The 15,496-nt window shown below is 40.3% G+C and overlaps 1 protein-coding gene across 1 annotated transcript in view; it reads left to right on the top strand.

Annotated features, from left to right (window-relative positions):
* Positions 1-455: 455 nt before the first annotated feature.
* Positions 456-15,496, top strand: part of chs1 (chitin synthase 1) — a gene marked incomplete at both ends in the record, with an annotated part of 33,476 nt that continues 18,435 nt past the window's right edge. The window contains 16 exons of the mRNA XM_083759337.1: positions 456-502; positions 6,501-6,636; positions 7,893-8,078; positions 8,174-8,375; positions 8,669-8,829; positions 9,344-9,419; positions 10,453-10,571; positions 11,129-11,306; positions 11,441-11,537; positions 11,736-11,832; positions 12,037-12,158; positions 12,448-12,543; positions 13,898-14,062; positions 14,249-14,396; positions 14,668-14,733; positions 15,115-15,290. Coding sequence (XP_083615463.1) covers positions 456-502; positions 6,501-6,636; positions 7,893-8,078; positions 8,174-8,375; positions 8,669-8,829; positions 9,344-9,419; positions 10,453-10,571; positions 11,129-11,306; positions 11,441-11,537; positions 11,736-11,832; positions 12,037-12,158; positions 12,448-12,543; positions 13,898-14,062; positions 14,249-14,396; positions 14,668-14,733; positions 15,115-15,290 — 2,072 coding nt within the window. The remainder of the gene's footprint in view (positions 503-6,500; positions 6,637-7,892; positions 8,079-8,173; positions 8,376-8,668; positions 8,830-9,343; positions 9,420-10,452; positions 10,572-11,128; positions 11,307-11,440; positions 11,538-11,735; positions 11,833-12,036; positions 12,159-12,447; positions 12,544-13,897; positions 14,063-14,248; positions 14,397-14,667; positions 14,734-15,114; positions 15,291-15,496) is intronic.

Genomic DNA, 15,496 nt, shown 5'->3' with positions numbered 1-15,496 from the left:
ACACACACACATCGTGGTGAACAGTGTACAGTTGTCCTTCCATGCTCCAGTAAGCATAGACAGATGGAGACATTTCAGTCGGTGAAACTGGACTTCCTTTTGACAACTTTTCACAACATGCATTTCCCCTCTTAGAGGATTTCATTCTAGTCGGGATACAGGAATAATCGTAATCGTGGGAGTTCAACTGAGGCCAACATCTTACGCAAAGCCTCAAGCTTCATCACAACCACTTTACCATACGGTACGTATTGATACATTATTGTTTCTACAGTACATGGCTCAACACTGAGAACAATGAAGTGATATGTTGTTGCGTGCGTTTGTCTTTTGTTTTGTTTGGTTCTATTGGTTTGGTTTTCTTTTTTTGCAAAGACAGCAAAAGTTGACTAACTTCCCTTGTCTGGTTAAGTGCTACAGTACATTAATATTGTACAGTGGAGTAACAGAACAACATGGAGGAACTGAAGGAGCGAGGGAGAAAGAGAGAGACGAGACACAGGTAAGAACTCTTAAACATTCAATTTGTTTCTTATATTGTTATATTGTTCCTTAATATCTCAAGATTTATATAATATTTAAAGTACAAGTACTCAAAGTCATTGGGGGTTGGAAACTACCGGTAAGAGCACTAAAATATCCTAACCAAGTAGATACTGTCACTTAAACCAACAGTTACTGAGTTACATAATTTATGTCAACTGTGAAATGGCCACAATATCCTAACCATAACCATTTCAGTATGACCTAACCAATGCCAAGTTTGCCAACCAGATTGCTTCCCCAAAGTTTGTCAAAAAAACTGCTTTACCAAAAGTAAAAAGTATTACTTGAACAAATAAATGAAAAGGCTACTCTTTTACAGTAATGAGAGTAGCCTACTTATAATTAAATCATTTCTACCCAGATTATGTGTCTGTTATTGCTGGAAGTTGCAAATGCTCTCTATGGCACCAAAGGAGTATAAAGATAGGGAAAATGATGTTTACATCAAGGGTTGGCTCTCATTTTGTCAGTCTATTATAGAGAGGAGACAAAGGTTTAAGGTTACCTATTCCAATTAGCATTAATTTCGGCTGTTATAGCAGTTTCAGCACTCGTATTGAGACCTTCCTGTATGCGTAAGCAATAGCTTGATTGAATGCGAAAGCATTTTCTGATTGAATGAATGACCACACAACAATGGTTTTTCACCAACTAGACTTTATAAGCTGATGCTTTACCTGTGTAACTTTAGTAAAAGGCACAATCATCCTTGCCCTCGACCTCAGGCAACGACAAATGCAATAGCGACAACTTCTTGAGTAAGTATAATTCCTATAAGTATAAGGATAAGTAAGGCCCTTCTGGTCAGGCTGAAGGAAATACATCCTCTTCCTTTTGGGAAATGTAGACTGTCTGCTGTGGTGTAAAGAAACTATGTACATTTAACTTAAGTACAATATTGAGTTATTTGTACTTTACTTTGAGTATTTCCAATTTGCATACATTGTATACTTCTACTCCACTAATTTTTTTTGAAAACTTTAGTCATTTAGTTACTTTGTAGATTTTTATCATTATTACAAAACATACATTAACCATTCAGCCCTATATACATTTCAGCTATTTGAAAATAGCCAGTCTATAAGCTCACAATGCGCCACAATGCGACACATTGTGAGCTTGTAGATCTGCTATTTTCCAAAGATTTGTATCCATTTGAAAACGTTAATGGATTAATTTTAATTTAGGTACATTAAGTAGGCTACATTTTGATGCCAAAACCTTTGTACTTTTACTTTTAAGTAACATTTTGAATTCCGGACATTTTCAGAGTATTTGCAGTGTGATGCAGTATTGATACTTTTACTTAAAAGACAACTTTAGTTTTTTTCAACCAAGGTTCATGTTTTAGGTTGTTATTAGAGAAAGTAAAAGATGAGTGTTATTTTTTTTCATTTGCTGCTTTCTTTCGTTTTAGGGATTTTAGCTGTTTTTGACAGGGGTGGGGGCATTCGAGCATGGGGCTAAATATGTATTTCTTTACAACATTTTATAGCGATTTATTTTTTAATTATTTACTATAGTCCTAATAAACCCCAGGAAATTTCATCTGGCCGCAAAAGATCACGAGTTCTACTGAATGTGTCAAACTGCCACTCCTTTTGATGGTAAGGACGGGTTATGTTTGGGGCATATATCCCTCTGGTCAGGCTGAATGAAATACATCCTTCCTTTTGGGAAATGTAGACTGTCTGATATGTTTGATATTTATATTGTTGATGTTGATATCACAATTAAACCACTATAGCATCTATACACCAACACTATAGCATCCCAATTCTGGCTATTCAAAATAGGCAAACTTTCATCTAAAAAACTGAAGATCTACAAGCATATAGAGGTTAAGCGGTTAACAATTCAAAATAGCTAATCTACAAGTCATGCTGAACTTGTACATGGTCTATTTCTGTTATTTGTCCTACAAAGTGGTATATATGGTTGCTGGTTAAGAATGTCCTCCATCTGTTTTGTTTTTAATTTGTTTGTTATATCAGTTATCACACTGCTGCTCCTTTTATCACTCCCCGCCGCACCCAGGAGACATTTTTCATTTCACTGTTATTAATTCAGGGGAGGTCAGATGAGTGCAATTAAGCTCTGTTTTACAACCATGCCCTGATCGCAGGAACAACAATCATAGTGACAAAACGCAATGCGCACTTACAGTATGACATTAGAAAGGTCCATATCTACTGTAGGACAGTTTCTCATGTCAAGTGCAAATGGGGTTCAATGTGGTATTCACAAACTGTTTGTAGAAATCACATTAAAGTATGCAGTTTTAAAACAGTAAGTAAAATAGTAAAATAGTAAAATATATCGCTGTACATGTCGTTAGAGGAACATGGCCAAGTCACTCCCATAGGAACCCTAGAATCAAGCTTAGGTAAGCAACTAAGCATAATGATGATCACAGTTTTCCCAGAATGTTAAAGTGAAACTGAATATGGAAAATGTGGAATGCGGAACAAAGTACCAAAGTCTATGTCACCGTGACCAGACAGGAGGGAGTGTGTTATGCAATAACTAATGAAGATTCAGAAGGCTACCTCTGTCAAAAAGAGCAACTGTGTGGGTCAAAATTACATTTACAGAGGGGAAATGAACAGATACAGAGATACACAGATACGGAGATGGGCATATTGGATCAGTGGAGTGATGTAGCGGCCCAAACCTCTAGTAATGTAAAACCACAAATTGTGTACTCCGAAGTAGCCATGCAGCACACTATTGTACAACTGTACATCGAAGGACATCTATACTGTACAAGCTAAATTGTAAATGGTCTGCTGTTTCTATAAAAAAGAATAACAACAATAAGCGCTTAAAAGTATAGGCTAACTAATACTTAATTGCATGAACTGATGAATACATCAGTATTCTTGGTATGTCATAATAGGTGAACATTTGGCAAAAAAATCACAACATGTCAAAAACGGACAGAAATCCAAAAAATAAATAAATTGACATTTATCAACAAAACATAATTGCATGTTGAAAATGGTTTGGTTGAGAATGACATTATTCTCAAGAGTGTAGCAGCGCTACTCACGCAACAGCTAGGCTAACTCACACGGTCAGTCTGCCAAGCGTGCAAATGTATGCTTCTTTGAGCTACCATAGTTTACACAAGCCTCCCATCAACAGGGTAATTAAGTTATTACAGTAACTTAAGAATAAACAGGATAACAAATAAGCAACATAGATCTATCTGCGTGTGGGTGTGAAGTGTGGACTGCACAATTTAGGAGATGCACATTTCTAGTGGTTAATTGGAGTAGTCAGCTGTAGGGTGATACTTGATTGCTTTGTATTCATGGACATATCCTGATGTTTAGTGTTTGTGTTGCCTCATGTGTGTTTTGGGGGGGGGGGTATATGTGAATAACTGCTTTGTTGTAAAGAAAAATCAATAATATATGTTAAAAAAACAAAAACAAAAAAGAGATGCAAATTCCGCTGTGATGATATATAGTGAAATCGTCCAGTGGGGTGAAATCTGACTGCACTGTAACCTGGCTAGGGTTCAGGAGCTTGTAGAGTGCTAGCTTAATAACTGCAGGGCAGTATTATTGGATAGTTGCTATGGTAATATCAAAGTCAAACATGAAACATCACATTGGCAGACCAATAAGGAAGGGCATAGTCACCCAAACTACCACCAAGGGCGAATGTACGTCAATCACTGTAATTACTCTCTTGATAATTAGGGATGGGTGGGATAGATACTGTAGGTGTAGGAGGGAGGGGTTCGTGTTAGGGCTATGTTATCTACTTAAATCCTATACTCAGTTCTCAATAGCCCCGTCTGGAATCTCACCCTCCGCTGTAATCTCAGAGATGAGGTGGGGCGAGCACTCCAAAAGCAGTGGTGAAAACCTATTTCATAGTATCGTATCCAAAAAGTAATTTCAGAAGAGCTACAGATGATAAAAGTAGGTCCGGAAAGTACATTATTTTTAGAGCGGGGTGAAACAATCGCTTATGAAGTCAGCCAGTACCTAGGCACATGCACTGATCCGTGGCATGTGCCATTGAGCATGACACTGTGCATTGATTGATTGATTGATTGATTGATGTATTAACAGTTTGCAGAATTACAGTACATTTCAAGTACAACTCAATACAAAAACTGTTAACAGTGAGTGGACGACACCATAAAGCATTACACTTGTTTACAATAGGGCCCACCATTTTCAATTCATCAAAACATTTAGAGACGTACGAATATACACAACTATAGTCAAAAAGAAATCATCATAGGAGGTAAAAAGGGAAAAGAAACATATACAGTGAGGGGAAACAGGGGTGGGTGGGGGAAAACTGCAGACTCCTTCGGCCGGAGTGGAACACTACCACTTCTTGGGAAATGTGCATGCGTGAGTGCAAGTGGTGAAGTCTGAAGTCAAGTGGGGAAATCTTGTGTAAACTGACTGATAAAGCTCCTGAGGGTGTCCTGTTTTAGTACTCATTTGACGACGTCACAACTTTGCAGGGCATGTTCATGGCCAGGTTGCCAGGGTATATAAAATGCATCCCTAGTCAAGCAGCAGGTGTTGCTGATTGGCAGGGGCACACTGTTTTCAACTTAATGCAGTGTCAAAGCCCTACGCTTCAACACTTGATCCTCCCTGGCCGGATCAACAACCACGTAGTGTTCAACTTGCATAGGGCTTTGACACTACAGTACAGGGCCTTTCTCTGTCTTTCTACACCTACAGGGCAGAGAATACGGTTCAACATGCTCACACAAGGCTTGGGCTGTCTTGTTTTACTCACTGTTTGTTGATGTTGATCGATGACTCTTGAAGAATTGACCCGGTTGATTATGGCAGGACTTAAGAATTAAGAACAAGCTCCAGACAAACTATAAATGTTTAAAAACAAACAAGTGCAGGTTCCAAGGTCAAATAACCAAATCATTCAATCTGCACTGTGTGGGGTGCGTGCGTGTGCAGCAGCGCGCGCGCGCGCGTGTGCGTGTGCGTGTGCGTGTGTGTGTGTGTGTGTGTGCGCGACAGAGGGAGCAGTTGAACGAAAATCTGTTTCTCTTGCCACACAGCTGTGGCAGTGTGGCCTAATTAAAGGGAACTAGTATGGTGCCATTTTCCAAGGGGACCAGTGGGGGTGACATTTAGTCAAAAATCTTAAATAAAAATAAATGACTTCTACATGTGACTATATGGTCCACATTCAGACGCAAATGAAGACCTTTGCATGTGATATGTCATAATTATGATAAAATGTGCTGCCGTCCTTTCGGTTGGCTATTACATATTTTGTATTATTATTATAGGCATCTGTTTTTATGTGTGCGTGTTCTTTGAGTGACACACGTTACGTATAGGCCTACATCTCAAAGATCTCACATTCTGCTCCACGCCCTAGCCTAGCTGATAATACTGCAGTCACCATCCCATCATCTTGATGTCTCATAACATCATAACTATGTGCAGATGTTACTCTGCAATAAATCAGTGTAGGCCTATAATATAGGCCTACACCGATTTACACATATTATGTGTCTAAGACTGCTAACTAAACAACAGGCTAATGTGCATGCATTGTGCAATCTATTGATGTGTTGGTCATTGTTCTGATACGGTTCAAATAGCAATAGGGGTGTAACGATACAGACCATAAATCAGTATTGGCCCATATTTGCCTTGTTGACTGCCACAGTGGAAAATAAGATGAGATATCTTTATGTACAGCTGTAAGGCGAGAATTTGTGCTCATTCAAATAAAGTGTGATCATGAAGGCCTCATCAAATAAATAAACAACAAGCTAAAACATCGATATCTGCAAGACCGCATCGATACCATAACATTGTTATTTTAAACATATCTGGCATCTGCCCAGAATGTCACAGTTGTGTGTGTGTGTGTGTGTGTGTGTGTGTGTGTGTGTGTGTGTGTGTGTGTGTGTGTGTGTGTGTGTCTATACCTATCAGAGATACATGGGACCCGTTCCAGTTGAACCCCATAGGAGCTGAGAAAGAGCAGAAGAGAAGGTGTTTCCAACTGGCCCAGTATCTGGTAGCTGCAATAGTTGGGTTGGCTGTCTGGACCAGTGCAGTTGTAGCTAAGGTAAAAATTACTAATGTACTACTACTCATTATGTATAATGTTCAGTATGTATGCATCTGTCTGTCTAGATATGTCCCTATACATCCTTCTCACTTCAAAGTTCAAAGTTGTTACAGTGAGGGTAGTATCAACTTGATTACTGTATCATAATAACATCATAACTGTGCAGATGTTGCCCTGTAATAAATTATATCATCTAGTGTTCATGATGAGCCATAATCTTTCGAAGCAGAAAGTTAAGTTAAGTTAGCTAAAACATTTTTTTTGTCAAACAGTCCATGTCTAATTATCTTTGCTAGGCCCAGACGTTGTTGTGTCCGTGTTCTGCCCTGTAGGCCAGAGCTGAAACCCTGCCCCAAATGGCATCACATCGGCCTGTTATAGCGCCACCAGGAGGCCGATTTTAGAAAAAACACATTTGATATTACTCCTACAGATTTTGTCGAAACGTCACGCAAATCAGTACACGTCTCTATGGTCATGTGATCAAGACGGATCAGATTTTTCATATTCCATCCTGATTGGCTACGATTGACTTTTACTACCAGTGGCCCGGTAGTAAACCTGTAGTAAACAGTGACCTGTTCGCAGAGGAGCACATTTTCCTAGTTGTGTTTATGAAAGTCATGTAAGCAACCATATCTCTCACTAATATGCTGACCTTCCCTTTGGCAACATGCACTCTGTATTATTGTTAGTTATGGTAGGGCAGCGTCATTTTATCACTTCGTACCAACCCTTTCTCTATCCAGCTGTTTCTGTGTCTGTTGTACTCGGTCTCAGTTTCTGAGAAGGGGAAAGACAGAGAGTGAGAGAAAATAAAACCGGAAGAGGGAGAGATAAAGCAACATAAAACACCACAAAGAGGGAATGCTTTTCAGAGAGACGAGAGTTCGTCAGAGATACTCGGATTGTTGTAGTTTTGTAGATGCGTCTGTCAGTTTTCTTCCCTGTCTGTGTCCAATCAAAGCTGATTTGTTGTCCAACTTCCTTGTTAGAATGAGTGGATATCATCATTACAACAATGATGACAAAGCATTCAATACTCCAAGATTATAACCGGTTCAGAAACACATTAAGTCACGGCACAATGCCTTCCTATTTCCCATAGCAGACGTGTCAGACTCAATTACTTTGTTTTACATTCCAAAACATTATTGAACAACATGACCAAAGAGTTTCAGCCCATGGGATGTAAAAAGGACCTTATTGGTTAACTAAAACATGCTTAATGTTCTAAATGTCTTTCCAATCAGGGCTCACTATTGGTGCTGTCTACACTGTCCAGTGACTATTCCATGCGCTCCTCAAAAGATAAACAGTTCTACATGCTGATGCTGGTGTTTTGCCTCGTCTGCCCCAACTTCCTGGTGTTCCTCAAGTCACTGTGGAGGTGTGCCTTCAAGAGTTTTGTACAGCCCAACATTAAAACCCTGGGAAGTGTAAGTGTTCGCCACATACTGTACAGCTTGTTTAGCTCCAAAACTAAACAGATAACTTACTATACTTTTTAACAATAATATACATTATCTTCCAGATTTGTGCAATTGAGTGCCTGGTCTCTCTGGGAACCTCCATCCTGGTTCTCATCGTTATGCCTCAGTTTGATGTGTTGACTAATCTCTTCATCACCGGGGGAGTCTGCATCATGTCTTCTGTACTACAAATAGTATTCAGACTCCAGAGAGAAACGTGGAAAATAGTGTTTCCCGTATGCTCGCTCGTCCTCGTACTAATTGGTAACGTTTACCTGCTGGTATACTTGTTGTTGTAGGCGATGTGTTGGCTGTAAGACGAGTAGTTTGATAATGTGCTTGTCTAAAGATTCTCAAAGCTTTACTAATGATGAATTCATGATAATGATGATGATAATTAAGTATTTACTAATGCTTAGTAGTGTATAGTTATTATGAAGTGCTACGCTAACGGTATTGTGCAAACTAACTAACTAACTAACTAACTAACTAACTAACTAACTAACTAACTAACTAACTAACTAACCAACCAACCAACCAACCAATCATCCAACCAGGTTACTGCCTCCTTGCAGTGGACTACTATGTCCGTGTGGACTCCTTTGTGGACAATCAGAAGACTGACTGTTTCATTTACGTTGGAGTTGGAATTTTCGCCTCAATCCTCGTTTCGCTCTGCTGGTGGGAAAACCCAGTGCAAGCCGCCAACAGCATGCAGGTATAGGGCATGTCAACACGCCCGGACAAATGCACCCAAATTAATTCTGCACAATTCATTTGGGAACTTTTAGAATGTTATTTTTGACATGAGCTCATTGAACATGGGGAACAGAGGTTTGTTTGGGCCATTGTGTTGCTAGAAAAAGAGGGGTGAGTGGAAAATGTTAAAGCGTTTCTATACCGATATGGTTCCAACTTCCACGTATTAGTTTTGAGTTCTGCAGCAGAGTAAATAAACGTCATAAAAAAAGACCTCCGACTAAAGTTAATTGTTTCTTTGCAGGCTGTGTCATTTTATGGACGAAACCTTGCTGTAATTTTCCATCTTCCATTAAATTATTTATGAAAATGAACAAGCTGCCACATTGCCAAGGAATACTTTGGTAAAGTAAACTATCAACCTTAAACTCACAGACGCCTGCAGAAAGTTCAAATTGTGAAGACACAATTCTCTCTCTCTCTCTCTCTCTCTCTCTCTCTCTCTCTCTCTCTCTCTCTCTCTCTCTCTGCAGGAGGTTTTGTCAGAGTTAGATGGATTCAGGGACTTTGTGTTTGTCATCAGTAGCATTTTACGGATACTGGTGATCGGTAAGCATGTCCCTTTGCCGTATCCATTATACTAGGGCTTCAGTGGGTACAGTACAGTACTTTTGGACCAGGAAAAAAAAAGCAAGAAAAGAAACGATACAGTATGTCCAATTCTTGGGGGCACAGTGGCACAGTCGGTAGTGCTGTTGCCTCACAGCTAGAAGGTCCTGGGTTCCATTCCCGCTGGGGACGCTGTGGGTACTGGCGGCGTGTTCTCTCCTCCATCAGTGCCCATACCCGAGGTGGGGTTGGCGAAAGGGCCTTTCTGTGTGGAGTTTGCATGTTCTCCCCGTGTCCCCTAGGGTAGGTACCCTCACAAAAAATCCTGCAGTAATCCTGGTCTCTAAACTGCCTCGCCCTGGCCAGCCTGATGAAGGGGAAAGGAACTGGTTGGAATAACGTGTTCCTTCCACGTGTTACGTCCAACCAGGGAAACTCCCCCCCTGTCAGGTGTAAAGGAGCAACTTGGACACTCAGGGGAGTAAGCATGAGTTCAAGTCCGTTGCTCTCCCCAGGTTGGCAGAGGGTGTGTAGAGCCCAGGATCACATTAGATAATTGACACAGGGGTGAAAAATGGGTTACAAAATCGTGAGGAAAAACAAATACACGATTGATTCACGATTGATTCATCAAACATATAGATTACTAATGACCAAATGAAACAGATGAGGCATGTCATGATCATATCTATGGTGTGTATACATGACATACACTATACACTATTTTATATATAATGTATTATACCATTCATAATAATATTGCAATAATAATTCACCTGCTGTGAATATCTGTTGCCACAAATGGTGAATGGAATTGTATCTATAAGAAATTAAATAATATACTGTAACCCTTGCCTTGTAATTGTGTCAAGTATAAACAATACTTTGCATGTTTTTCCTCTGCCCTGCCCCTACTAGTCTAATAAGTCCAGTCCTCAGTTAGGTATGGTTTTATACTGTCATTCAAGTCTATTCTATGAATCATTATACTGCGTGTATGTACATGTATGCGTGTACTTGTTTGTATTAATAGGAGCAGTGTACCTGCTCTATCACGCTGTGATCCAGAACTCTATCGTCTGGAATGACTTCAAGCGTGCGGGTGAAGATGGGGAACTGCTGGAGATAGGACTGGGACTGTTCTTCTTACAGGTGGGTGGCTGAGTACAGGCAGGCAGGCAGACAGGCAGGTAGGCAGGCAGGCAGGCAGGCAGGCAGACAGGCAGGCAGGCAGGCAGGCAGGCAGACAGACAGACGGACGTTGCCATTACAAGTGGTGCTTTGGTTGAGTTTATTTTTCATCATGTTTTAGCTTTTTCAGAGTATTTTATGGGTGTGGGATATATAGGAGGCGAAGGGTGATGTATAACCTAATTGTATTATTAGATTAACTTATATATAACTGTATTATAGATTGGTATCTATTTAATCTACAGGTCTGTGTGGGTCTACTGTACTGTTTGAAATCTGGTTGAGTTGCTGGCTGGGTACACACCTGAATGTTTATGTTCTGTTTTAGTTTTTTGTTACTGTGTCTGATAATCCCATGTGGGTTGGGTCAAGAAATTGTCCGGGCACGGACGAACAGGCAGGCAGGCAGGCAGTCAGTCAGTCAGTCAGTCAGTCAGTCAGTCAGTCAGTCAGTCAGTCTGGCTGGCTGGCTGCCTGACTGACTGACTGACTGACTGATTCCTTTTCTTTCATCTCAGGCATTCTGCTCAGCAGCATGCCATTGGTTTGGAGTGGTGGCATGTAAGATCCATTCAGTCAGGATGAGTTTTGCTCTTCCGTTAACCAGCACTGGACCTACGGTGCTGCTAGTGGGGCTTATTCTCTTCCTGACCCAAGCAAAAGAACTGAACGGACACAAGTACACAAGCATCATGGGTGAGTTTATACGGTATATGATCTATCTTTGAGCTGCATTGCATGTCATGAAAAGTGCTATAGAAATAAAGGTTAGTATAAAAATAAAGTTTATTATAATTCTTATAGTTATTATTGTTATTATCCATTTACAGAGTTTTGTGACAGCCTGGTCTTTATCAGTCATAAGAACACCACTCCAGTGGTCGTGTTAGAGATCACCAGGAGCATCTGTCGAACTTCTCTAAACAGGTCTGTGTGCGTGCGTGCTCGTGTGTGCGTGCATGCATGCATGCGTGAGTACGTGGGTGCTTGCATGCATGCATGTGAAATAATCCATGGTGGTATAGAGCATACATGTTGGTGTGTGTGTGCATGGGCCAGTGCGTTGTTTGGTGTTTGTTTCACAAATCAAATGGATTAATGTATTGATAAATGCATTCGATACAGCTCCTATCTACAATGGCCTTTTTCCATGTTGGCCCTGGAGGGAGCGTGTATGTGGTTGGGCTTCGTCACATGTACCTACTACGTCTGGAAGATCAAGGTATACAAACATGCACACGCACACACGCAACTCTATCGACATTATGGAAGATTGTACAGCTATGCTGGGTCACAGATCACCAACCCATATATGAATCCAAGGAAGCATTTTTCCTATAGGTTATATCGATTTCGATAAGACATGTGAGATCTGGTTACTATTAGACACACAGGATTACGAGTATGTGTCTGCACATCTCTTCAGGTCCAACGTATAGAGAGAACCTCTCAGCTGTTTGTTCGTCGCCTCTACGAGTCATCGTTCATCGACCTGTCCCTGCTTCTCAACACGAAGATGAAAGTGGCCCGTGCCCGTAACCAGGAGAGGTGTGAGGCTTCATTATTAGTACATTTCACAAAACATTGTCACATTGATCAAATATTTCACTAGAATGCAAGTAGACTGAATGTAGAATGACTGTCCTCTCTGTCATATACGGTAACAATTACGCCTGCACAATTGTACCTGCACAGCAGAGCTGGTATTGTGGTAAATGATCGGGCACGAAGCAGAGAGTAGACTTTGTATCACCAACCTTTTCATCTTTAATAAACGCATGTTCATATTGTTTAAAGAGGACTCTGTCCATCTTTTACACTCTCCTCCCCTCTCCAGCCATGACGACATAGAGAACTGTGTCATCTATCTATGTGCCACAATGTGGCATGAGACCTACGACGAGATGCTGAAGATCCTCACGTCCATGTTCAGGTTGGCACTAGTACCATAATGTCAACTACATGTCTGTTCACTAGTACCATAATGACAACTACATGTCTGTTCACTAGTACCATAATGACAACTACATGTCTGTTCACTAGTACCATAATGACAACCACATGTCTGTTCACTAGTACCATAATGACAACTACATGTCTGTTCACTAGTACCATAATGACAACCACATGTCTGTTCACTAGTACCATAATGACAACTACATGTCTGTTCACTAGTACCATAATGACAACTACATGTCTGTTCACTAGTACCATAATGACTACATGTCTGTTCACTAGTACCATAATAACAACTACATGTCTGTTCACTAGTACCATAATGACAACTACATGTCTGTTCACTAGTACCATAATGACTACATGTCTGTTCACTAGTACCATAATAACAACTACATGTCTGTTCACTAGTACCATAATGACAACTACATGTCTGTTCACTAGTACCATAATGACTACATGTCTGTTCACTAGTACCATAATAACAACTACATGTCTGTTCACTAGTACCATAATGACAACTACATGTCTGTTCACTAGTACCATAATGACTACATGTCTGTTCACTAGTACCATAATAACAACTACATGTCTGTTCACTAGTACCATAATGACAACTACATGTCTGTTCACTAGTACCATAATGACAACTACATGTCTGTTCACTAGTACCATAATGACAACCACATGTCTGTTCACTAGTACCATAATGACAACTACATGTCTGTTCACTAGTACCATAATGACTACATGTCTGTTCACTAGTACCATAATAACAACTACATGTCTGTTCACTAGTACCATAATGACAACTACATGTCTGTTCACTACACCGGCGGTTTTCAACCTTTTTCATATCAAGGCCCATTATTCATTCGGCTGCTGCATTTGATTCACGGACCACCATTTGATGAGGTATACAAGACCCAAAACTAAAGAATATGTTGTTATCGTTAAGATAAGATTGTGTCCACAATCCCATGCTGTATTGATGTTACCAGTGACATAGGAGAGATAACAGGCAAACGTTGATCGATAAAAGCTATTATTTTATATTCTATTTTTAAATGTAACTCTTGAGATCATAAAATTAAACCAAATGGACGCGTATTTTGCACTCTCAAGAGTTAAAAATCTAATGTAATAAGGATCCATTTGGTTACCAACTCTCCATCATTTAGCTGGGGACCACAAGGACCACTGGTTGAAAACCACTGTGATGAACTGACATCGCAGCAGAACAAACATGAGACATGTCTAATAATGACCACAGGCTTCCTCCACTTTTCTTATATATTATTCAAAATAGGAAAATGTCCTCCTTGTCTCAGGCTGGACCGGTACCGAGGTGATCCCAAGGAGGAGCACAAAGACTGCTTTGACTTTGAGTGTCACATTTACGTGGACGATTCCTTCATGAAGGAAAAGCATTCTGGGAAAAGGCTGGTGAACGAATACGTCAATGACTTGATCAATGTCACTATCGAGGTTTACAGGTGAGATTGTATGCCTGTGTGTGTGTGTGTGTGATTCATGAATATGTACAGTATATAGACAATATTTTAGGCCAATAAAAAAGACTATATACCAAATGTCCCACTTTAAACAAAAGAAGCCTGTCGGCTGCCGGACTATATCTATCTATTCATAAATCCATTGATCCCATCCATCCATCCATCCAGAGTTTTTACCAATAAAGAACCAGATGACGTGTCGATCATCGAGACGCCGTACGGAGGCAGGCTGATGTGCATCATGCCAGAGGGAAACATGCTGTACATCCACCTCAAAGACAAAGCCCTCATCAGGAACAAAAAGCGCTGGTCCCAGGTATACAGTATGGGTGGGCGGCATCCTTGTGAAGTGGGATACAGCTGTTCAGCAGCTATATATACACAGTCACGTCAATCTGTGTTCATTTATCCTATTGAAATGACGATTGAATGAAAAAAGGAGCAAAACTGCGATGGTTACAAAGCAAGGGGCATGCCGCACATTAATTCACCCTTAAGTGAATTGTTATAATCTGATGATCAATATAAATACTCCTGTATAACTAATACTGTATAAATAATCCTATATGTTATGTGTGTGCATTCAGATTATGTACCTGTATTATCTACTGGGCTACAAGGGCTATATTGTCAAGAACCCCCAGAAAATCCAAGTAAGGTCATCATTGTGTGCGTGTTAGTGAGTATGTGAGTGTGTGAGTGTGTGTGCGTGTGTGTGTGTGCGCGCGTGCGTGAGTGCGTGCTGTAACAGTCAGTTGACTTGTGTAATGCCAGTGTGCGCACATGTATGTGTGTGGGCGGCTGCGTGCACGTGTGTGCATTTGCTTGCTTGTACAGGTTGAGTAGTTCTATATTCTAAGCACGAAAAAACAATATTGTACCACATCCCTATTTTTAAGTTATTTCTTCTTACCTGTGCCTTTGTTGTACATGTACAACATACTGCACATACCTGTGCAGTATTTACCATTGTGTGTTTAAACTTCATAAAAAACCGAATGTGTTGTATGTATACGTTGTGTGTGCACATGCAGCGCCAGAATAATCCATGCAGAGCCAGTTTGATCTCCCTGGATGGAGAGAGTTTCCTGTTGCCTCAGTACGACAACGACACCAAGAGGAAATACATCTCAGACGAGAACACATACATCATGGCGTTGGATGGAGACACCGACTTCCAGCCCAAAGCACTGATCCTGCTAGTAGACAGGTTAGTTAGACAACTCATTATTTAACTAACTAACTAAAATGTGGTTTTCAACCATTTTCATATCAAGGCCCATTATTTATTCTGCATTTGATGACATTTAGCATACCCAAAACTAAAGAATATGTACCATGCTGTATTGATGTTGTATACCATATGAGATATAACAGGCAAGCATTGATTAAAATAACAATTATTCTACATTCTCT

This window comes from Protomyctophum parallelum (assembly GCF_964188405.1).
Source record: "Protomyctophum parallelum genome assembly, chromosome: 2".
In the NCBI taxonomy this organism is placed as follows: domain Eukaryota; kingdom Metazoa; phylum Chordata; class Actinopteri; order Myctophiformes; family Myctophidae; genus Protomyctophum; species Protomyctophum parallelum.
Note: the sequence above shows the minus strand (reverse complement) of the source record. Positions and strands in the feature narration are given on the sequence as shown.